General features: G+C 40.2%; 1 protein-coding gene across 9 annotated transcripts in view; it reads right to left on the reverse strand.

The window, feature by feature from the left end:
• HEPH (hephaestin) overlaps positions 1 to 24,037 on the reverse strand; it is a 153,910-nt gene that overhangs the window by 97,509 nt on the left and 32,364 nt on the right. For 5 of the 9 annotated variants that reach the window (XM_087427476.1, XM_087427471.1, XM_087427475.1 and 2 more), the window contains 6 exons: positions 22,876 to 23,087; positions 21,765 to 21,915; positions 19,209 to 19,421; positions 4,764 to 4,977; positions 2,838 to 2,977; positions 1,912 to 2,043 (listed from right to left, as the gene is read on the reverse strand). In XM_087427476.1, coding sequence (XP_087283602.1) covers positions 1,912 to 2,043; positions 2,838 to 2,977; positions 4,764 to 4,977; positions 19,209 to 19,421; positions 21,765 to 21,915; positions 22,876 to 23,087 — 1,062 coding nt within the window. The remainder of the gene's footprint in view (positions 1 to 1,911; positions 2,044 to 2,837; positions 2,978 to 4,763; positions 4,978 to 19,208; positions 19,422 to 21,764; positions 21,916 to 22,875; positions 23,088 to 24,037) is intronic. The other 4 variants (XM_087427473.1, XM_087427472.1, XM_087427477.1 and 1 more) reach the window with 2 other exon arrangements.

Below are 24,037 nucleotides of genomic sequence, written 5' to 3' on the forward strand. Positions count from 1 at the left end.
TTTTTCTTAGGCTTACTTTTCAATGAGTACCTCCCTTAAAAATTGGTCTTCCTCAGGGTCTTATCCTAGGATTCTTACTGTCTCATATAATATACTATTCCAGGTGACTGTGTTCACTCCTTTGCCTTCAATTACTACTTAAATGTTGATGTGTCTCACATCTATTCCTTCAGATCATACCTTTTTCCTGAGCTCCAGACCTTTATGTCTATTAGATACCTCTATTTGGTTGTCTTACAGACATCTCAAATTTGAAAGCAAACTCATCATTATCCAATCTCCCCCATCCCAAATCAGCATCTTCCCACATTCTCTATCTTGATGAATGACATCACCATTTACCTGGTTGCCCAAGCCAAAAATTGGGGATCACTTTAGCATTTTCCAAAAACATGAATGTCTTCAAGAATCCTTCTCTTTCTCCCCTTCAATATCCAATTAATCTCCAAATCATGTTGATTCTACCTCACTGATTTTTTTAGAACGTATCCCCTTTCCTCTACTCCAACTTTTATCTCTCCTAATATTGAGTCTTCATACATTGCATTGTCTACATCTGGAACTTCCTTTCCCTGTTTTTTTTTTTTTTCCCATATTATCCCTTCACTTGTATGCTTCTTTCTCATCCTTTAGATCAGTGGTTCTCAAAGTGTAGTTCCTGATCCAGCAACATCAGAATCAACTGGGAACTTGTTTGAAATAACAAATTCTTGAGCCCCATCCCAGACCTACTGAATCAGAGGTTCTGGGGATTGATCCCAGGAATCGATGGTTTAACAAGCCTTCCAGGTGATTCTGATGCATGCTAAAGTTTGAGAACTACATATTTAGTTCTTAGCTGAGATATCACCTACTCTGGGAAACCACCCTTAACTATCCAAACACTAGATTAGATCCTCTATTCCATACCTCCCTTGCACACTTTAAAAACTCCCATTTAACACTTAAAACTTTGCATTATAATTATAAGTTTACTTATTATTCTATCATAATAGCCCAAGACTTTTAGATCTTTTTTTTGGGGGGGGGGAGGGAGAGCAGCCCTGAGCTAACATCCGTGCTAATCCTCCTCTTTTTGCTGAGGAAGACTGGCTCTGAGCTAACATCTATTGCCAATCCTCCTCCTTTTTTTCTTCCCCAAAGCCCCAGTAGATAGTTGTGTGTCATAGTTGCACATCCTTCTAGTTTCTGTATGTGAGAGGTGGCCTCAGCATGGCCAGAGAAGCAGTGTGTCGGTGTGCACCCGGGATCTGAAACCGGGCCACCAGTAGTGGAGCGCGTGCACTTAACCACTAAGCCACCGGGCCAGCCCTAGCCCAAGACTTTTAAAGGTAGGAACAAGTATTATTTCCCACTGCATCCATAACTTCTAAAGTTGTTCCTGCACCCACTAGGCCTCCAGCAAGTATTTATTCAATGAACAAATGAATGGAAGAGAATGTGGTCAAGATTATGGTCACCCTACATTTAGTATTAGGAGCTTAGTATATGACTGGGGTTAAGATTTAGTCTGTACCAAAGGGACAAGAACTTTAACTATGGCTGGAGATAAGGATCAGTTTGTGATCTGGGACAGGTCATTCTCTAGCCATGATTAGGAGCTCAGACTATAGTGAAGGTTAACTTCTTATCTAGAGAGGGTTAGAAGCTCAATCCATATTCAGGGTTAAGACTGGTATAAGGCTCCATGTGTGACCAGTGTTAAGGATATAGAAAAGACCTAAAGTAGGTAGCCTGTTCTGAGATTGAGAGAACTAGTATTTCATAAGGAGAAACTCAGGCTGTGGCTTAGTTCTGGATAATATTCTTGTTTCAGTTCTCTAATAGCATAATTTTTTAAAGGAGTAAGCCATAGGGCTGAAGCAGACGTACTGCACATCTTTTGTCCCTTCACTAAGTGTTCCCACTCACCAGGCTCAGCAGCCAGTGGCCAGCCAGTGCTAGATTCTAGCACTCCATGGGCGTGCACAGAGTAGGAACGGCTGGCATTGTTCTTGAACACCACAGTTAGGATATCACCAACCTCTCCTGTGAGAAGTGGACCTAATATATACAGAAGAAAGAAAAGTTTCATTAGTGGAGTAGTGAAACAGGGACATCAAAGGCATTAAAGAAAGGGACATACATAGAAGCTCCCTAGAATTAGGGGTTTGCCCTGAGATAGGATCCTTCTGAGACTGAAAGTCATCTCTGGCACCATTTTTAGATTCAGAAGCCCTTAAACAGATATTGCTGCCCACAGGATGAGGATACTTCAACAACAGCATTGTGCCTCAAATTACCCTCACTTTTCTCTCCCGAACTCTCTCTATATAATAGCCCAAGTTTCTAGATAATCAGAGTTCTGTGCAATCATTATTGATAAAGAGTGAGTTTGGCATAGAGTACAGAATTCCTGGGCTCTCTTCAAGGTGCAGTGGGTCCCTTCAGTGTGAGTACAAGAATAAAAAAATCTTGCTGGCCCCTACATAAGTGAAGAAACTGTAGCAATAATTAAACTGGGGTACAAGGGTAATACTGGTTCCCTGTACCATTTTTTTCTACTCTTTGATGTTCCTAAATTCCCTTGTCTTTAGCATTTGTAAAAGACCCTATCACCCTCAGAGAGCCCTAGACATAGAGGCCTGGAAAAACCTGGTTCAGGTTGCAGCGGAATTCATGAATTTCCCTCTTTGATTGCTTATTGTTTTGGCTAATTTATAAAATATGACTATAGTTCCAGTATGTCATAGGGAAAAACTGATAATGGGAAATAAGGAGGCCTTCCTGACATGACATAGCCTCCCTAGGAGCAGCACAGGCTTCTAGACACTAAGAAGGAAGTAGAATTCCCTTACCTAAGATTCCTAAGTGCTCCTCTGGTCCAGTCCTTGGCTGAGGGATCCTGAATGTACCATCTGTGTACTCCCTGAATACAGCTTTCTTGTATCTGGAACCCAGGAGCCCATCCTTATCACTCAGGAAGATGTGACCATAACTAGAGGAATCCAAAGAGAAGTATCAACACTTGGCCCTCAACCCCTCATTTTCAGATATGGGGAAGCCAAGTCAGACTCAGTCTCATGTCACAAATATAATAAGGAGGGGACCTATTCCTTCTTTTTTTTTTTTTTTAAAGATTTTATTTATTTATTTTTTCCCCCAAAGCCCCAGTAGATAGTTGTATGTCATAGTTGCACATCCTTCTAGTTGCTGTATGTGGGACGCGGCCTCAGCATGGCCGGAGAAGCGGTGCGTCCGTGCACACCCGGGATCCGAACCCGGGCCGCCAGCAGTGGAGCGCACGCACTTAACTGCTAAGCCATGGGGCCGGCCCGACCTATTCCTTCTAATGTCAGACTGCCCACCACATTGGCTGCTTAACTGCAATTAAAGATGACAGATTTAAATATATATTTATGTTTCCTTGTTTTTCATCATCCACATATGAATTTGTAGTACAATTAATATGGTAAGAGCACTGAAATAAGAATCAGAAGCCTTGGGCTCTAGCTTCAGCCTTAATGATGTCTTAGATAGAATTAGTTTGACAAAAGGACAAGGGACAAGATAGCAGGAAAGTACAAACTGCTCCTACTGCTGTGGGGTAATGAATGGGAAGATGTAGGGAGGAAATGGGATCTTACAGATTTCTCTTTGTGGGATGCTTTCCTGTTTAAAAAGAGCTTTATTATTCATTTTTTCATTTTACATTTCCAATAGGCTGATGAGGTAGATATGTCCGAGAAGTGTAATCAGCAGTTCAGAGGTGATTGAACTTATCTTCATTGATACTGTCAGCCAGAAAGGGAGCTAAGACATGTATTCAAGTCTGTTGCTCCTTTCCAACCTCCTTCTAGTACAATTCAACTATAACACATCACTTTAAAGATGAGTAAACCAAGGCCCAGAGAAGGGAAGTCACTTTTTCTAAGTTGCAGAACAAGTTAGCAAGAGGGGTTCAAACTTCAACAACCAACATAAAGGGTAAACATTGGCAAAGGGTAGTGAGAGCACCAAAAGTAAACTATAGTAAAAATTGCTAAACTGTACCTCAGTTTCCATTCTCTCCTCCTTTTTTAGTAATAGAATCATCTAGGTTTTAGCTGAGCACATGGCTGCCTAGATTACACTTTCCAGACTTTCTTGAAGCTAGGTATGGCCATATGAATAAACTCAGGATAATTGGGTACGATAGAAAGTGATATATACAACTTCCAGGTCATTGCCTTTCAGACAATGCTGCTTGCCCTGGACTTCATTCCCCTTTCTTGACAGCTGGGAATGACTACAACTAAAATAGGATCTTAGTTCCAGAGATGAAAGCACCTGGACTGCTCATATTTTACTATTATGTGAGCAAGAAATAAAATTCTAAATTTTTAAGCCATTCTGTTTTGGGATTTTTCTGCTATACAGCTTAGCCTGCACCTTAATAACATTTTGTCAAAGGACAGCTGAGCTAGGGGGATTTAGTGCCTTGAGTAAGTCCTCTATAAAATTTAAGTCCCAGTATAGGTTCTTCTGGCTAACCAAAGGAAAGGAGGCAAAGATTAAGAGCATGAGGGTGTGCGTAAGTTCTTTTACTTTAGCCCATAATATAGCAATATAGAAGCACTGAGTTCCAGCTTACCTGCATTCTAGTCCCTGCTCCAGATTTATTGGTATCTTATTTGGTGACATTAGATAAGTGCCTCCTCATCTCAGAATTTCAGTATCCAACTTATCTGTCAAATGGTTCAGAGTCTCTGAAAGTGTGATCTCTTATTTTTTTGAAGCCTTACCTGTCCTTCTCAGATTGGTTGTGCCATTCAAGTTCCCAGCTCCTGTCAGGGCAATAATCCCATTCCACCTCTTCTGCCATGATGTAGTAGACTCTTGCAGCCTGATAGCGTTGATGAGGGGTGGCTTGGCGGCTAGGACACTGGGAGACATTATAAGTTGCCCTCATCCCTGCTTCTCTATGGCTGCCTGCCTGGCAGTAAATCTCAAATGTCCCTGAGGAAGGAAAAGAGAGCAGAACTTGAATCAGAATACCACTGGGTAGATTGGTGTCAAGATGTCAGCATAGGCGGACTCTGAACTCACCTCCTCCCACAGACACAACAGACTTACAACTACTCTTAGAACAATTACCCCTGAAGAGAACTGAAGGTGGACACAAGGAACCCCTGCAATATATTACAGTCCTGACTGAGGTGGAAGAGACAGAAATTCCTTTCTGGAGAGGAAAAAGCCACTTTTGCAAGCTGCAGCACTTCTTGGCTGCCTGGGAGCAATCCAAAGGTATGCAGCCTTCCCTGGAGGAGTAGGGGACCTGAGTGGGAGGGGGTTGTCACTATAAGCACTTTTTGGACCCAGCACAACCAAGATGAGTGTCATAATATCTGACTTTGCTGGCTACTAACAAAAATGAGGATTACCCCCAGAAAACCAATCAGACTTAAGGAAAAAAAGAGCCAGCTCTTAAAGGGCCCACACACAATTTCACCCATTCTGGAAAGCAACCTAAAATCACCAGAAAGAAAGGTACGCAGTCCTTTGGTGAAAAGAGACCAACCTGATAGGCCCTGGGTGCATCGTGGTGAGAGGCAAGACCTCTGCAGGCACAGAGACATTAGTGGTAGCCATTGTTATGACCTAGTGCAGGTGTGCTGACACAGACACTGGCAGACGCCATTGCAGTTCTTCCTCTGGCCTATTAGCACAGGGGTCTGCCCCACCCACTAGAGCACCAATTTAATCCAGTGCAGCCAGTGCAGGCAGCCTGCCCCAGGTACTGGCCCAACCCAATAGCAATCCCTCAGGCAACTTGTGGGTCTTCATAGGTTAGGTGCCTGGATTCATTGCAGCAAGGCAAGTGGGTCCACCTCTGTGGGGAAGGCCATGTACGAGGAGCAGGTGGAGTGTGTGAGGCATTGGTAGAGTATGCAGGGTCTCTGCTGTGGGGTGACTGGGTCCACTTCACAGGGTCAGGGCATATGCACAGGGCAGGACTGTTTTGAAAGTATGTGTTGCCCTCTGGGCAGTGGGGTTTGTCAGCTGCAGAAGAATTGTGCTTCTCAAACAGCCAGATAGGGGATCAGCCCCACCTTCCAAAGCCTCTAACAATTGGGTGCTCCCCTGCCTGGGGCCAACCGCACCGAGCTGCAATCCTGAGAGAGTTGACAAGAGCCTTATGGACCAGAAGCCTATAGCAGTTGTAAGCTCCTGAGCCTAATAAGCAGCCACACTGGGGGCCTACTCACTTAACAGAAAAACTGCAACAGGAATGTGCTATTAGAAATTGCAGCCAACTGTGCTAGGGCTCCCCATGCTTGATAAAGTGACTGAGGGGTCCATAGCAGCCACACACAGATGAGCATTACAACCAGCCAGCCAGGGGGACAGCTCAGCATCCCTGGGCATCTACAGCAAGAGCAACCCTGCCACAACAGAAGGACACACATAGCCTACATGAGGGTCACTCCTAGAACATTTGGAACTGGTGATGACAGGGAAGCAAACTGTTGGGCCTTATAAGACATCTATTACATAAGGTCACCTCTCCAAGATCAGAATAAGTAGCTGGCATACCTAATACATAGATATAAGCACAGAGAAAGAGGCAAAATGAGGAGGCAAAGAAATATGTTCCAAGTAAGAGAACAGGACAAAACTTCAGAAAAGGAACTAAATGAAACAGAAATGAGCAATCTATCTGACAAGAGTTCAAAGAGTCATAAGGATGCTCACTGATCTTGGGAGAAGAATGAATGAACTCAGGGAGAATGTCAACAACGAAATGGAAAATATAAAAAAGAACCAATCAGAAATGAAGAATACCATACTGGAAATGAAAAATTCACTAGAGGGACTCAAGAGCAAAGTAGAGAATACGGAAGAAGGGACCAGCGAGCTGGTCAAAAGACTAGAGGAAATCACCCAAGCTGAACAGATAATAGAAAAAAAGAATTAAAAAGAGGACAGTCTAAGGGACATCTGGGACAACATCAAGTGCACTAACCTCCATGTTATAGGTGTCCTGGAAGGAGAAGAGAGAGACAAAGGGGCAGAGAAACTATTTGAAAAAATAAGAGCTGAAAACTCTCCTAACATATGGAGGGAAACTGACATCCAGGTACAAGAATCACAGAGAGCACCAAACAAGATAAACCTAAAGAGGCCCAGAGCAAGACACATCATAATTAAAATGTCCAGAATTAAAGATAAAGAGAGACTTTTAAAAGCCACACGAGAAAGGCAACAAGTTACATAAAAGGAAACCCCATAAGGCTATAGGCTAACTTCTCAGTGGAAATCTTACAAGCTAGAAGAGAGTGTCACGATATATTTAAAGTGAAAGAAACAAACCTACAGCCAAGAATACTCTACCTGGCAAGGTTATCATTCAGAATGGAAGGAGAGATAAAGATTTTCCCAGACAAGCAAAAATTATAGGAGTTTATCACCAAGAAACCAGTCCTACAAGAAATGCTAAATGGACGTATTAAAGGGGGAAAGAGAAGATCACAAATAGGAAAATATGTCTATTTCCATGATAAGAGGATAACAGATACAAATGCACAAAAAAGAGCTTAGATATGATATAAAAAACATAACATATGGGAGGAGGGGAGTAAAAGAGTAGAGCTTTTAGAAAGAGATCAAGCTAAAGAGACCATCAACTTAATATAGATTCCTATATACATAGGTTATTATATATGAACCTCATGGTAATCAAAAACCAGAAACCTATAATAAATACACAAAAAACTAAGAGAAAGGAACCCAAACATAAGACTAAAGAAAGCCATCAAACCACGAGGGAAGAGAGCAAGAGAAGAAGAAAGGAACAGAGATGAAATACTAAAACACTCAGAAAAGAATTAACAAAATTGTAATAAGTACGTACTTATCAATAGTTACTTTAAATCTTAATGGACAAAATGCTCCAATCAAAAGGCATAGGTTGGCTGATTGGATAAAAAAACAAGATACATATATATGCTGCATACAAGAGACACACTTCAGACCTAAAGACATTCACAAAGAGAAAGTGAAGGGATGGAAAAAATACTCCATGCAAACAGCAATGAAAAGAAAGCTGGGGTAGCAATACTCATGTCAGAGGAAATAGACTTTAAATCAAAAGCTGTAACAAGAGACAAAGAAGGGAACTACATAATGATCAATGGAACAATCCAACAAGAGAATATAACACATGTAAATATCTATGCACTCAACATAGGAGCACCTAAACATATAAAGCAATTAGTAACAGACATAAAAGGAGAAAGAGACAGTGACACAATAATAGTAGGGGACTTTAACACTCCACTCACACCAATGGATAGATCATCCAATATAGATAGAAGATCAATAAGGAAACATTGGCCTTAAATGACACACTAGGCCAATGGACTTAGTAGATATATACAGAACATTCCAACCATAAACCGAAGAATACACATTCTTTTCAAATGCACATGGAACATTCTCCAGGATGGATCACATTTTAGGCCAGAAAACAAGTCTCAATAAATTTAAGAAGATTGAAATAAAACCAAGCATCTTTTATGACCACAACAGTATGAAACGGGAAATCAAGTACAGGAGGAAAATCAGAAAAGCCACAAATACACAGAGATTAAACAAAATGTTACTGAACAATGATTGGGTCAATGAAGAAATCAAAGAAGAAAGGCAAAAATACCTGGAGAGAAACGAAAATACGACATGCCAGAATTTATGGGAAACAGCAAAAACAGCTCTGGGAGGGAAGTTTATAGCAATACAGACCTACCTTAAAAAACAAGAAAAATCTCAAATAAACAGTCTAACAGTGCAACTAAAGAAAGTGGAAAAAGAAGAACAAACAAAGCCCCAAATCAGTAGAAGGAGGGAAATAATAAAAATCAAAGCAGAAATAAATGAAATAGAGACCAAGAAAACAGTAGTAAATATCAATGCAACCAAGACTTGGTCCTTTGAAAAGATAAACAAAATTGACAAACCTTTAGCTAGACTCACCAAGAAAAAAAGAGAGAAGGCTCACATAAACAAAATCAGAAATGAACGAGGAGAAATTACAACAGACACCTCAGTAATACAAAAGATTATAAGAGAATACTAGAAAAAGCTATATGCCAACAAATTGGATAATCTAGAAGAAATTGATAAATTCTTAGAATCATACAACCTTCCAAATCTGAATCTGAAGAAATGGAAGAAATAGACAGTTTGAATAGACCAATCACCAGAGAGGAGATCAAAACAGTAATCATAAACATCCCCAAAAATAAAAGTCCAGAGCCAGACAGCTTCCCTGGTGAATTCTCCCATACATTCAAAGAAGAATTAATACCTATCATTCTCAAACTCTTCCAAAAAATTGACGAGGAGGGGAAGCTTCCTAACTCATTCTATGAAGCCAACATTACTCTGATACCAAAACCAGACAAGGACAACACAAAAAAAGAAAATTACAAGCCAATATCACTGATGAACGTTGATGCAAAAATGCTCAACAATATACTAGCAAATAGAATACAACACTACATTAAAAGGATCATACACCATGATCAAGTGGGATTTATTCCAGGGATGCACGGATGGGTCAACATCCACAAATCATTCCACATGATACACCACATTAACAAAATGAGAAATAAAAACCACATGATCATCTCAATAGATGCAGAGAAAGCATTTGACAAGATACAGCATCCATTTATGAGAAAAACTCTGAATAAAATTGGTATAGAAGGAAAGAACCTCAACATAATAAAGGCCATATATGAAAAACCCACAACTAATATCATTCTCAATGGTGAAAATCTGAAAGTTATCCCTCTAAGAACAGGAACCAGACAAGAATGCCCCCTTTTACCACTCTTATTTACATAGTATCAGAAGTCCTAGCCAGAGCAATCATGCAAGAAGAAGAAATAAAACGGATCCAAATTGGAAAGGAAGAAGTGAAACCATCACTATTTGCAGATGACATTATATTATACATAGAAAATCCTAAAGAATCTACTCAAAAACTTTTGGAAATAATAAATGAATATAGTAAATTTTCAGGATAGAAAATCAACATACAAAAATCAGTTGCATTTCTATACATTACTAACGAAGTAGCAGAAAAAGAAATTAAGAATACAATCCCGTTTACAATTGCAACAAAAAGAATAAAATATCTAGGAATAAACTTAACCAAAGAGGTGAAAGATCTGTACACTGAAAACTATAAAACATTGTTGAAAGAAATTGAATAAGTCATAAAGAAATGGAAAGATATGCTATGCTCTTGGATTGGTAGAATTAACATAGTTAAAATGTCCAAACTTCCTAAGGCAATCTACAGATTCAACATAACCCCTATCAAAATTCCAACAATGTATTTCACGGAAATAGAACAAAGAATCCTAAAATTTATATGGAACAACAAAAGACCTCGAATAGCCAAAGCAATCCTGAGAAAAATGAACATCTGGAGGTATCACACTCCCTGATTTCAAAATATACTACACTCCCTGATTTCAAAATATACTACAAAGTTATAGTAACCAAAACATCATGGTACTGGCACAAAAACAGACACACAGATCAATGGAATAGAATCGAAACCCCAGAAATAAACCCACACATCTATGGACAGCTAATCTTCGACAAAGGATCCAAGAACATACAACGGAGAAAGGAAAGTCTCTTCAACAAACGGTGTTGGGAAAACTGGACAGCCACATGCAAAACAATGAAAGTAGACCATTCCTTTACACCATACACAAAAATCAACTCGAAATGGAGTAAAGACTTGAATGTGAGACCTGAAACCATGAAATTTCTAGAAAAAAACATAGGCAGTACGCTCTTCGACATCGGTCTTAGCAACATATTTTCAAGCACCATGTCTGACAACAGAAACAATAGAAAAGATAAATAAATGTGACTACATCAAACCAAAAAGTTTCTGCACAGCAAAGGAAACCATCAACATAATGAAAAGACAACGTAACAACTGGGAGAGGATATTTGCAAACCACATATCTGACAATGGGTTAATATCCAAAAAATATAAAGAACTCATACATCTCAACAACATAAAAACTACCAACCCAATTAAAAAATGAGCAAAAGGCCTGAATAGACATTTCTCCAAAGAAGATATACAGATGGCCAACAGGCACATGAAAAGATGTGCAACATCATTAACTATCTGGGAAATGCAAATCCAAACTACAATGAGATATCCCCTCACTCCCATCAGAATGGTTATAATTAACAAGACAGGAAACAACAATTGTTTAGAGAAGGGAACTCTCATACACTGCTGGTGGGAGTGCAAACTGGTGCAGCCACTGTGGAAAACAGTATGGAGATTCCTCAAAAAATTAAGACTAGAACTACCATATGACCCAGCTATTCCACTGCTAGGTATTTATCCCAACAATACGAAAACACGGATGTGTAAAGAAACATGCACCCCTATGTTCATTGCAGCATTATTCACAATAGCCAAGACTTAGAAGCAACCTAGGTGCCCATTAAGTGACGAATGGATATAAAAGACGTGGTATATATACACAATGGAATACTACTTAGCCATAAGAAATGATGAAATCTTGCCATTTGTGACAACACGGATGGACCTTGAGGGTATTATGCTAAATGAAATAACTCAGAGGAAGAAAGTCAAATACCGGATGATCTCACTCATAAGTAGAAGATAAAAACAACAACAAACAATCACATAGAGACTGAGATTGGATTGGTGGTTACCAGGGTGAAAGGGATGATTAGGCACATGCATGTGGTGATGGATTATAATTAGTCTTTGGGTGGTGAACATAATGTAGTCTATACAGAAATCAAAATATAATGATGTACACCTGAAATTTATATACTGTTGTCTTACTCAATAAAAAAAAAGAATACTGTGTAGCACCTGGAAGATTTCTCGCCTCTTTCTATGCATACTGCAGAGACTGGGTTGTTTCAAATAAGGTTCTTCTATACATTAGATAAAAGATTATTATAAATTTATTGAGAGCAATGAGCGTAGAGGTTGTGAACTCCAAAGCCACACTGTCTGGGTTTAAAACTAAACTCTGCCACTAGGATGACCAACTCTTCATTATTTACGTGGGCTTCCCCAATTTTAGCACTGAAAGTTCCATATCCCTGGAGGCTCCCCAGTTCTGAGCAAACTGGAATGGTTGGTCACCCTATCTGACACTTATTAGCTATATAACCTTGAGGCAATTTTTAAACCTCTGTATGTTTCAGTTCTCTCATGGTAAAATAGAGATGATTTTACTTCATTGAGTTGCTTTATAGTTGAATACAATAATGTGCACACATTGTTTAGCACAGTATATAGTAAACATTCAATAAGTGAAGCTATAAATAAATAAATAAAGCTGTAATAATTATTAATCCAAGGAAAGCATTGAGCAGTTGTCTCCCTTTTCTACCAAGTACCAAAGAAATAAAGGTGGGCTTAAATAGATATATAAAAAAAGAACTTCTTGATCACAAGGATGCTTACATCAGAGAACCTTGGAATGGCCTTCCCTAGGTTTTTACAATGAAATGTTTGGTTATCAGTCTTAAATATCTGAGTTGTGGAGCTGCCTGCACCTGACATGAAGCTCCAGGTTTCTATGCCAGGGACACTAAAGCTCATAGAATGTTGAATAGGAGAAGCTAATTTTCTTAGAACATTTTTTCATCATTCCTTCCCTTGATGCCCACTGCCTATCCCATCACTACAAACTCTTCTTCCTGGCTTTTAAAGGCCTCTGTGAGCTGGCTCCGAACTGTTGACCCAATCCTACTTTCCAATTTGTCCCAAATTCAAACAGTGCTCCAACTAAATCTGTCCCTGACTGTCCCTCTCACATATTTTATTCCTACCTTGGAATTTTCCCTCATATTGTTACTGTCTTTCTCGAATGTACCCGCCCATCCCTCTCCCAAATATCTATGAGAAGTCACTCATTCTCCAAGGCCTAATTTATGTTTCTTCTCTTCCAGAAAGCCTTCCCTGACTATTCTGGTCCTCATTGACCTCTACATTCTTCACCTCTCTACTCCTAAAACACTTTACATCTAAACAACATGGTTAAGGACTAAGTGTTTCTCTCTTTAAAAAACAATCCTTTCAACTAATTTATAGACTTCTTGAAAGAAAGAGTCTACATTTTTCTTTCCATATCTGCTTTCTAACTCTTCTGTTTCTCTTACTCCTCACACTTATTCCATCAGTAAATCCTATCAGTTCTTCCTTCAAAATTATCCTTCCATTTACACTCTCACTTCCATAGTCAAAGCCACCATTATCTCTCACCTGGAAAACCTCAATAGTGTCCCAACTGTCCTCTCTGCTTACTTCCCCTTCCCTCTTCAACAATTCTCCACACAGGATCCAAGGTCCTCTAACAAATATGACCCAGAGCACATTACGTCCTTGCTTTACATGCTTCATTAATACTCAGAATACAATTCAAGCTTTTGACTATGGTCTACAAGGCCCTACATAATATGACTCTTGCCAACCTCTATGATCTCATGTCATTTCAGTCTTCTGCTAGCTGACTACACTCCAATCATACTGACCTTCTTTCTGACCCTTGAACATGCTTGTTCCCACCTTAGGACATTTGCCCTTGCTGGTCTGTCCCCTTGTAATGTTCTGCTCGAGAGACCTTCATATAGCTCCTTCCTCCTCATTATTTAGGTCTCAGTTTTAATGTCACATTCTCAAAGAGGTCTTCTCTGAGCACGATCTCTAAAGTAATGCCCCTAGCATTTTATCACATCACTGTATTTTATTTCCTTAATGATATATATCATGATCTGAAATTATCTTATTATTTTATGTATGTTTTTATGTTTATTGCAGATCTCCCCTGAGAGTAAGGATCATGTCCATCTTTTCACCTTTCTACCCTATCTTAGCACATGGAAGGCGTGCAATAAATATGTGTTGAGTAAATGAATGTGTGTGCAAGTGAATGACTGTATACACTATCCAAAAGTCATAGCACAGGAGTTAGCGTGGAGAAGAAAGCGTGATGATCACCGGAGGGGATGAGAACAAATAGAAGACATTCTGGGAGACTTATGTCACCTTGGACTAGCATATCATCTGAATTTTCTCATATGGATATTGTTGTGCAAGCATGTTCTTTTTCAATATTCTCTGTTCTTTGTATCTGACTCTCCTGCTACCTCTTTGACCAATCCTTTTCTATCTCCTTGTTCTGGCTTCTCTTCTCCCTCCTATCTCTAACATGCTGATTTCTGCCTTAAGTTTTCTTTCCTATCACTTTGCATGCTTATGGACTTGAACTATGAGAACACCCAAATCTCTCTCTCTAGCCTGGAATTTTCCAAGCATTACAATTCTACCCACAGCTACCTACTGTAAAATCCACACCACCTGGCTTTCACCAGGAACTTAAAACTCAATGTGCCCTCAAATAAGTACTTTCTACCCAAACCTCACTCCTCTGCCCTTGCATCTGTGTTTGTTCATTTGGTTAATGACACCACTATCCATCTAGGGCAAAAGCTGGAAACCTCAGACATCCTTTCTTCTTGCTCAGCCCTTCAGCAAAGCCCTGTCATTTCTATCTCAAATATCCTTTAACTCTGCCCCTTCTCTCCATCCCTATTGCTCCACCCATGGGCAGGCTCTCATTGTCTCTTGCAAGAGCATCCTGCTCTTCCTCCCCTTAAACCCTACTTCTTGATGTTCCTCAACAGGGCTGATATTAGCATTTTATGTGAGATTATTCTTCATTGTTTAAGACAGTCCTACATACTGCAGAAAGTTTTAGCATCTCTGACCCCCACCCTCTAAAAGACAATATTACCCCCTGCAAATCCCTAGTCACTGTGACAAGTAAAAGTACCTCTGCACATTTTCAAACACCTTTTAGCATACTATCTAGAGTTGAGAACCACTGAATCAAATCAGTCTGTGCAACTTTCTCCAGGCAGATGCTGCTTTCTAAGTCACTGCCCATATGGTTCCTACTGCCTATAATGTCCTCTTCACCACGCATCCCTTTTCTTTGCCTGGTGACAGTTTACTCATCCTTAAAAGCTCAGTTTGAATGTCTGCTTTCCTAGGGAAGCCTCACTCCACAAGTCAAGCAGAATTGGTTATAGCTTCCTGTGTGTTACCATAGCTCTTGTCAGATAGTATCATCATAGCATTGTGAATGCTGTTTACATACCTATCTCCTATTCACACTGTGATCTGCCTCATTCATTCTCACATCCCTAGCATCTAGACCAACAAGTGGAAGAAAACAGATGTCTACTAAGTTTTGGGAAAATGTAATTGTAAAAGTGAGGGAAAATAAAAAGAAGTGAGGAAAAATAGAGAGGAAGACAAGGAGAGAGGAAAGAAAAGATACAGATTGAAGGAAAAGGAAAAAGAAGCAAAAAAAAAAACATGAGGAGGGAAAATAAAGAAGAAAGAAAAGGGAGCAAGGATGATAAAGAAATAGAAAGAAAGAAGGGAGGGAAATGGAGATAAGGGAAGTCAGAAAAGGGGAGGGAAAATTAAAGGGAAAAAAAAAGAAAAGAAAAAGAAGGGAGAAAAGAGAGACAAGCGAAGGAAAAGAAGAAAGAAAAAGAAGGAAGAGAAAAAGGAGAGAGAAAAAGAATGGTAGGAGGAAATTAAAAAGAAAAGGCAAAGAGCAAGATGGAAGAAAAACAAACAGAAGGAAAAAAAGGGACAGAATGAATAAAGAACAGGAAAAAAAAGAAGAGGGATATAAAAAGGGAGTCAAGAAAAAAAGAACGGAAGAAAAGAAGAGGAAAAATGAGAAAAAGGAGGAAAATGAGTGGGGAAAGACAAGAGGGTGGAAAAGGGGGACTAATGAATAAAGAAAGAGCTCCAATGGTGAAAGAGAGGAAAGAAACCCTGAGTGACGAGGGTAGTAATAAATATTCTTCTCTTCGCTGCTGAGAAATTGAACATGAATTTGGTGGAAAATAACACATTTCAAGCTCTAGCCTTTTCATCTGCCACTTTTCTTGGCTATTAAAGCTCTAGTATCAGTAGTTCTATTGGAAGAGCTGAGGTATATTATGCAGGATGATATCTTTGAATACCATATATCATTTCTATTAAATGTAATATAGGCTTATTAAAATTTAAAGCAAAGAGAAAAGAGCATTAAAAATCACCAATAAACTCGCACAACTCAAACACTTAACATTTTGCTGCATTTTTTTCTGGGCATTTGTTTTTCTATTTTGTTAAACATAGTTGTAGGCATCCACCACACAATAAGTTGAATCTCCATGGTGATGTTTTTAAGTCATCTGTAAAGCTGCTCAATTACCTATGTATATATACTGTTGAGGCCCAGGGCAGGCCACCTCAAAATATTTTACAATAGCATATTGATTATTTTGAATGAAAGTTACTTGAGAAGCAAAAAGGGCATTCTGACCCTCCTGTCTCTGTTCCCCCCTGAAAGCAGGAAATAAATCTTCCATGCAAAAAGGAGATAAATAAATCTCCCTGCATCCTTATCACCAGAACTAGGAATTCAGGACCAAGAAACCTGCATACACAAACCTTGCTAATTTACTACCTCAAACTTAAACTCTGCTTAAACTCCTCACTATCTACGTACCTCAAACCTAAGTTTCTTTGTCTTGTCAATTCTTCACAAATTTATGTTTCTTCAAGTAAAAGATATATATACTGCTTGCTTTGTTCACTCTCCGAACATTATTTCTTTATGGTCTCCAATACGTACATATTAAACTGAGTTTTTCTCCTGTTAATCTGGTATTGTGTCAATTTTACTATTAGTCCAGCCATAAGAACACAAGAAGGGAAGAAATGGGATTTTTCCCTACCCAGACTTTACCAATCCCCATAACTACTCCTTTCTATGGAATCCAAAAGCCAGATTCTGGTCCTGGCTTTTTTTAACTCGGGACTTTTGCTCTGTCTTTGGAGAGCTACTCACAATGGTCACTCTCAATCTTAATGAGAGACGAATCCCCCAGAGGTGGAATGAAGGAGACCTCAAGTTCAAGAGATCATCTAGGAGTACAAATCAATAGGAATTGATGGAGAAGGGGAAGAAGGTAAAGAAAAAATAGAGCCAACATTTCTAACCTCAGCAAATCATTTCCCCCCTCCAGGTCAGTCTGCTTCTTGCATTAGTAAAATAAGTGAATTGAAATTATCTCAATGGGGATCTACTAGTTCCAATGTTCTATGTCTTGGGAATTCTTCAGAAAGAGGAAAGAGTTTTGAAAGGTCTGGAAAATGCAAAGGTAAAAAGAGTTTGGGATTTTTCTAGTAAGAAAACTCAGGAATCTTGACCAAGAATAATCTTTCAAGCCTTTACTCTTATAAAACCATTCACTTGCTCTACTCCCCATACTACCAATCAGAATGTTTTCAAGCCATCTACAGCCACCTTCCTTGGGCCTCAATGTGATAGAAAAATAAAGTCATTCATCTAAAGTAAGAGTAAGCCCTGGGGAGGCAGATAGACCTATTCCTGCAAAAGCTCGGGAGCCTGGTTAATTTATTAGGAGGGAGATTAAACCTAGGGTTTGGCTTTGGAACCAAGGTGAGAGAGAACGGTCTTTCTTATTCAGAAGTTCCCCCAACCCAGGCCTCACTACAAGCACTTGTTTCTGTTCTTCCTTTCAGCTCCATTAACTGTTGTTTCTAATTTGCTAACAATAACTCTCTCTGACCAAGAAAGTATCCCAGGTACATGGGCAAAAATGAGGACCCAAAAAGTCCACGGAGACCACCTTTATGTCAAGTATTTGCCAAACCAAGTTACAGGCTGAAACAAATGTCAAGGAGACTTGTTTTGTTTAGGGATCTTTTTCCCAACTATGAATGGAATTTACAGAACTGAAATATTATTTTAGTAGGAACTTCATGGAACCAACAGATTTTTCTTACAAACACTATCACCACCTATGTTGTTCAAGCCCTGTAGAGCCGATTCCAATGCCTAGTGACCCTGTGTACAGCAGAGCAGAAACTTGCCTGGTCTTTTTGAGTCATCCTCTTTTTGAACCATCCTCTCACCTTCCAGTGTTATATCAGACAATGCTCTGCTGGTTTTCATGGCCAATTTTTTCAGAAGTCGGTGGCCAGGTCCTTTTTCCTAGTCTGTCTTAGTCTGGAAACTCTGTTGAAACCTTTCCACCATGAGTGACCATGCTGGTATTTGAAATACTGGTGACATAACCGAAGGCATAGCTTTCAGACTCACAGCAACACACAGCTGCCGCAGTATGACAACTGACAGATGGGTGATATGCTTCCCTGACCAGGAAACGAACTTGGGCCTCTGAGGTGAGAGAACTGAATCTTAACCACTAGACCACCAGGGATGGCTTACTATTGCCACTTATTGCCTGGATGAAGAATACACCCTAGGAACTGCAAAGAGAAATTACTGCTGCAATATGAAATGTCAGACATAGACGAAATCCGAAGAAATATTCTAGTCAAATTTCTTCATGAAAGAAAGACAGGAAGAGAGAGGAATAGGAAGAGGGAGATGGAGACTGAGAGAGGGAGAGAGAGGGGAAAGAAAGGGAAGAGAGGGAGGAAGGGAGGGGGAGGGACAGACAGAGAAAGAAAAGAAAGGAATAAATCTAGCTACAGAGAGGGGGAGTGATTAGACCAAAATTAAACAGCAAGTTAATGAAAGAGCCTGAACTAGAAATCCTGTGTTCTGGTTCCTGGACTGAAGCTGTTACAGCACACCCCACCCCACTCCCATCAGAGGTTTGCAGAAATTCTCACAGAATATCAGAGTTGGGAGCACATGGGCATATCCCTCCCAGTGGGGGTGTGCCTCCCCATGGACCTCCCTCCCAATGCAAGGACTGCATCTATAGAATCTCTACTTGGCCAAGGAGCTACACGGCCGAGTCCACTCTCTGCCTATATAAGAATTGCCCTGATGCTGGGCAACATCTCTACTTCTCTCCTGTTGTTCCTGAAAAGAGCTTCCTCGGCTCTTCACTCTATTCTGTCTGCAGCAGAGAAGAGAATCCAAATAACCAGAACATGGAGTGCACATTGAGGAGGGAGAAGACAAAAGTGTTTTGAAAACTTCCTAAGTACCCTCAACACGATTTTTATTTTCTCTTCACCAGCACCCCCCTCACCCAGCTCCATGCCCAAAAAAGCCTCTCAGCTTGGTGCCAGCTGCTAAAGCACTTACCAGGGTTGTCGGGATGCATGATGGCCATAACAAAGGTGTGAGGAAAGAGCATGGCTTCACTCTTCCTCATGCCCTGAAGCTGCACAGTGTTGCCCTGGAACATAACCCCATGCACGTCAGTCTCTGTGCCCAGGCCGAGCAGGTGCCAGGCCACTGTGTCACCCTTGCACATGTCCAGCCTGGGCAGGTTAGAGAACAGAAATCCATTAATGGCTGGAAAACAAAAACACAAGATAGGATAGAGAGATGAGACCAGACTACTTGGGCACTGGCCAGCAGCATGGCATCAGCTCTGTACTATGGTTCCCTGCAACTTGAAATCCCTGAGTCATCCTCAACTCCTTTGCCTTCTTCCCTAAGCCACTTTAGTTCTACTTATGAAGATTTGCTTCTTTGAGATGAGGGCCCAACTGGCCTTTCTGGCCTCATCTCTTGCCTCTCCTCCACCATGATCCACATCCTGGCAAAACTGAACTACTCTCTCCTACCACAACTCATTCACACATACGCAAAAGTACCAACCTCTCCTATTTCCACTCTCTTGAAACTCTCCTCCTTTGGCTTCTATCGCACCACATTTTCTTGATTTTCTTAAAGCCTGATTGTTCCTCCTTCCTCTTGTTCTCATAAAGTGTCGGGGTTCCCCAAGTTCCATATTCAGCTTTCAATCTGTCTTCTCCTCTTCATCTTCACTGACACTGCCATGGTTCTAGCCCTCATCATCTCTGGCCTGAATTCCTGCAAAAGCCTCCTCCCTGGTACCTCTGCCTGCAGTCTATCCTCCCACCCCCTCTCACACACATACATACACACATCATTATCCTGTTAGCTCTATTTGCCTCTGCATCTGCAAAGCCTTAAACGTGGTAGTTGCTTAGAAAACACTTGTTGACTTTTCACATGCTGTTCCCTCTTCCTGGGATAAACTTTCCTTCTGGTCTCTCTCTATAGTAAACTGCTAATCATCCATCATGGCCCAGCCCAAATGTCACCTCCCCTCTGAATCAGAGTTATTACTCTCTCTCTGGTTTCCATGAAATTTTTCCCTCACAAAATTCTGCCATATCACTTACCACAGAGTCCAGTGATTTACTTATAAATCTATCTCCCACACCATATTGGCCTAGCAGGAAGCACACCTTTTTTCCTGTATCTGGGTGACTGCTCAAGCACCTGGCAGTTTCCTGGTACTAATCAGGTACTGCATAAATTCAAACTGGAATGAACTTGGTTTGCAGGACTGTCTTACTTTACCTGGTTGGGGTAACTGACTGGTGATGAGAACCAAGAGATGAAGCCAAAAGACAACACACTCATTCTTGACGCCCTCCCATCCTCCACACTCCCCTTAAAACTACAGGGAGACCTGCTTGAAGCTGACCCCTTTTCAGCACCCCCACATCCACTGGAACCAGCTTTAATGAGTTGCCCTATTTGGTAATCCCCTGGGATGCTGATGGGAACACTGCTAACCTCCTGATTCTGCTTTCCCTGCCTGTAATGTCTGATTACAAACCTATTCAGCCTTCAAACTCCAGCTCAAGCACTCCCTTGTTCCAGGAATCCTTTAGTTGGATTGTTCCTCATTAATGTTCTCCTCCTCTGAACTCTATGTCACTTAAAAGCTGTTCCACAGAATTTAGCACTTACTTTTAGTCCATCTTGGATTGTTTTATAGTTGGTTCATAGATGTTATTAGTCATTTCTCATTGCAAAATTCTGGGAGCCCCTTGCAAATTGGGAACATGTCTTCCCATTCATTCACTCACCCACTCACCCACCTACTCATTAATTTTGTAGTTCACTAGATCAATAAACATTTACTGTGTATTAGACAGTGTAGAGGATACAGAGATAAGCAACAAACAATACTCACCTTTAAGGAGAATACATTTCAGCAGAAGTCAAAAGCCATGTAACAAATAACTACAATATGGAGGAGTGCATGAAACTTGCTATTAAAATAGTCTAATAAAAATGAAATAGTAGTTCAGAAGAGGGTGTTATCATCCTGAACTTGGGTGATAAGAAATGGTCACATATGAGAGGTAGCTTTTGAGTAGGGCCTTAGAGAATGGGAAGAATTTCCATAGGCCAAGGACAAAGATATAAGGAGGGACATTTCAAATGGAAGGCAAAGCATTGCAAAAGCAGGAAGTCAGAAAAGTACAAGGTATGTTCATATAGAGAAAAATAGCCCTGTTTGGCTGGAATATGAGGTTGAGGAGTAAGATTAGTGGGTGATAAGGGAAAAAGAGAGAAGACTGGAAAGGTATCATCCCAGCTTACTCTCCTCACTTTCTAGTGGATTCCTTGGGTGTAATCCTCATTTCACAGTACCTTTTTCCAGCATCCTCCATACTGTGTAACACAGGACACAGCATAAGAAGATGTTAAGTGTAAGATCTGTCATCTTAGGTTTAATCTTTCAAGTTAGCTTGTCTCTTGGGCAGAGATAATCAATGGGTTAAGTGTTTTCAGGGATAGGTCATGATTAAGTTTAGGTTAGATTTTACTTGTAACCGTTCAGTTGTAGCTCAGGGCAACTTCCCATACCATGCATCCGATTAGAGTCTTGGAAACCCTTGAAATCCTCTAAGAGCAGTCGGGAATCCAACATAGCAGCTGCTTGATTGGCATTGCTGTACCAGCTCTTGTTCTCATCCAAGACAGTGAATAAGAGGAAGAATTCTCTATCCACCCCTTTCTGTAGGCCCAGTGAGAGAGAACAGAGAGGAGAATGACAATGGTTTCAGCAGTTGTGGACTATTCAGCTCCAGACCCAATGATCCTTAATTCTAATTCTTCCCCATTTCCTTTTCCAGACACACAGCCAAGCTCACATCTCCTACCTAGAGTTGCAGCTGTTGCTAGACACTTTTTCCTCAAGTAACCTCAAATTACAGGTGGGTGAAAGAGGTTAGAATAAAGCAACAAGACTGGAGGGGAGGAATGTATGAAAGGAGGCAGAGAAGAAGCAATAGATGAGGGTTATGGAGAAGAGTGTGATAGAAAAGCTCTTGGAGTTACCTATGGAGAGGAGTGGGGAAAGGTGGCTAGGAGATCAGAGAAGGACTCCAGGGGGGAAGGAATTAGAAAATGATCGAAAAAATAATTATAATTAATACACTATTATTTTTATTATTATAACTACTATTATTACTTTTAACATTTACTGAATGCTTACTATGTACCAGACACTGTGCTAAGCACTTTATATGGATCATTTGAATTAATCCTCACAGAAACCCAAGATACTTTCTTCCATGGTTAACCCTTTACTACAGATGAGGAAACTGAGGCAAAGAGAGGTTAAGTAACTTGTCCAAGGTTGCACAGCTAGAAATGGTGGGCTGGATATAAGAGAAGACAAACAAATATTAATGCATATTTAGGAATTAGGAGCAAGAGTTAGGGCCACTGAGGTTGAAAAAATGAGGAAATGATGGAAGAATATAAAATAGATAGTACTAGAGACTAAGGAAGATGTGTGTCAGTGAGTACAAGAATAGCATGAGGTCACTAACTATTAATTTCTTATTCAATAGCTTGGTTACTTTTTTTCTATTCCCTTACCTCTAGAACCCAGTTCCATGCTTAACTCCCATTCAGCAACCCAGCCTCATCCTTTCCAGACAGACTTTCCAGCCAGAAAACCTGGCAATACCTGTTTGCCATCTGCACCCAAGGCACCAGCCTTGCACACCAGCAGAGGGCCCACCAGACCAGAATTTGTATCTCTTATGGGATCTGCAGCAGAGAAGTACATCCAGGTGAGACAGGCAGGATCCTGAGTAGTAGGGCCAGCATGCAAGGGGACAGTCCAGCGGTATATTACTTTTTCAAAGGGCTTGGCTACTAAGCCAGGATGGGATGAGCCTGCAGGGAAAATATAAGACTCCTTACTCACATTGGCTAGAGTGAGGATCATCAGAGCTAAAATGTGGGGTAAAGAACATAAACTACAAAGGAATTTTGGAGCAGCAGCAACATGGACTATTGAATATTGAAAAAGATCCTGGGTAGGAGTCAAGAGACTTAGAGTTTAGCTTCAGGTTCTGTCACTACTGATTACATGAACTGGGGAAATTTAAACTTCCCCAGGTTTCAGTTTTCTAAACTCATAGGACCCAAGTACTAAAAGGGCCTTTAAAACTTATTTGGAATACCCCTCATTTGAAAACATACATTCATTTCCTCTTGTATCCCTACCTTTGCTTAAAAATCTCCAGAGATGGGAGATTCACTACCTGCCATCATAGCCTGTTTCATCTTTGAACGGTGCTGATTGTTGCACACTTTTTCTTTTCTATATGTATGTATGTACATGTGGATGTGTATATGTTACGTATGTATGTGTATATGTGAAAAAATATTGTCTGTGATTTCTTAAATGGACACAAGTCATGATCAGGCAATGCATAGAAATTTTATTTAAAAATTTCAAACGTATTAGAAATCAAAGAAGTACAAATGAGAATAGCTAGATAACTTTTTTGCCTATCAAATTAGTAAGATTTTACAAATTATAATAATCAGTGCTTGTGAGAAGTGGCTGGCTCAGATGGCACCTACACCTCTCACTCACCCATAAAAAGGGTAACTGTAAAAGAGAATAGCCCTTTTGGAAAAATGTTGACAAAACGTATCAAAAGCCTTAAAAAGGTTCATGCCCACAAGAAAGTAAGATACGCAATAAACATTGAAAAGAATGTTCAACCTAATGCAAATCAAACAAAAAGTGAATTTCGTTGCTGTTGTTTGACTACAAGGCTGACATTTTGACAAAGATTAAAATGGCTGCACTGTGTTGATGAGGCTGTAAGAAA

This window comes from Ceratotherium simum, chromosome X, assembly GCF_057802395.1.
Source record: "Ceratotherium simum simum isolate JZ-2026a chromosome X, ASM5780239v1, whole genome shotgun sequence".
NCBI classification, from domain to species: Eukaryota; Metazoa; Chordata; class Mammalia; order Perissodactyla; family Rhinocerotidae; genus Ceratotherium; species Ceratotherium simum.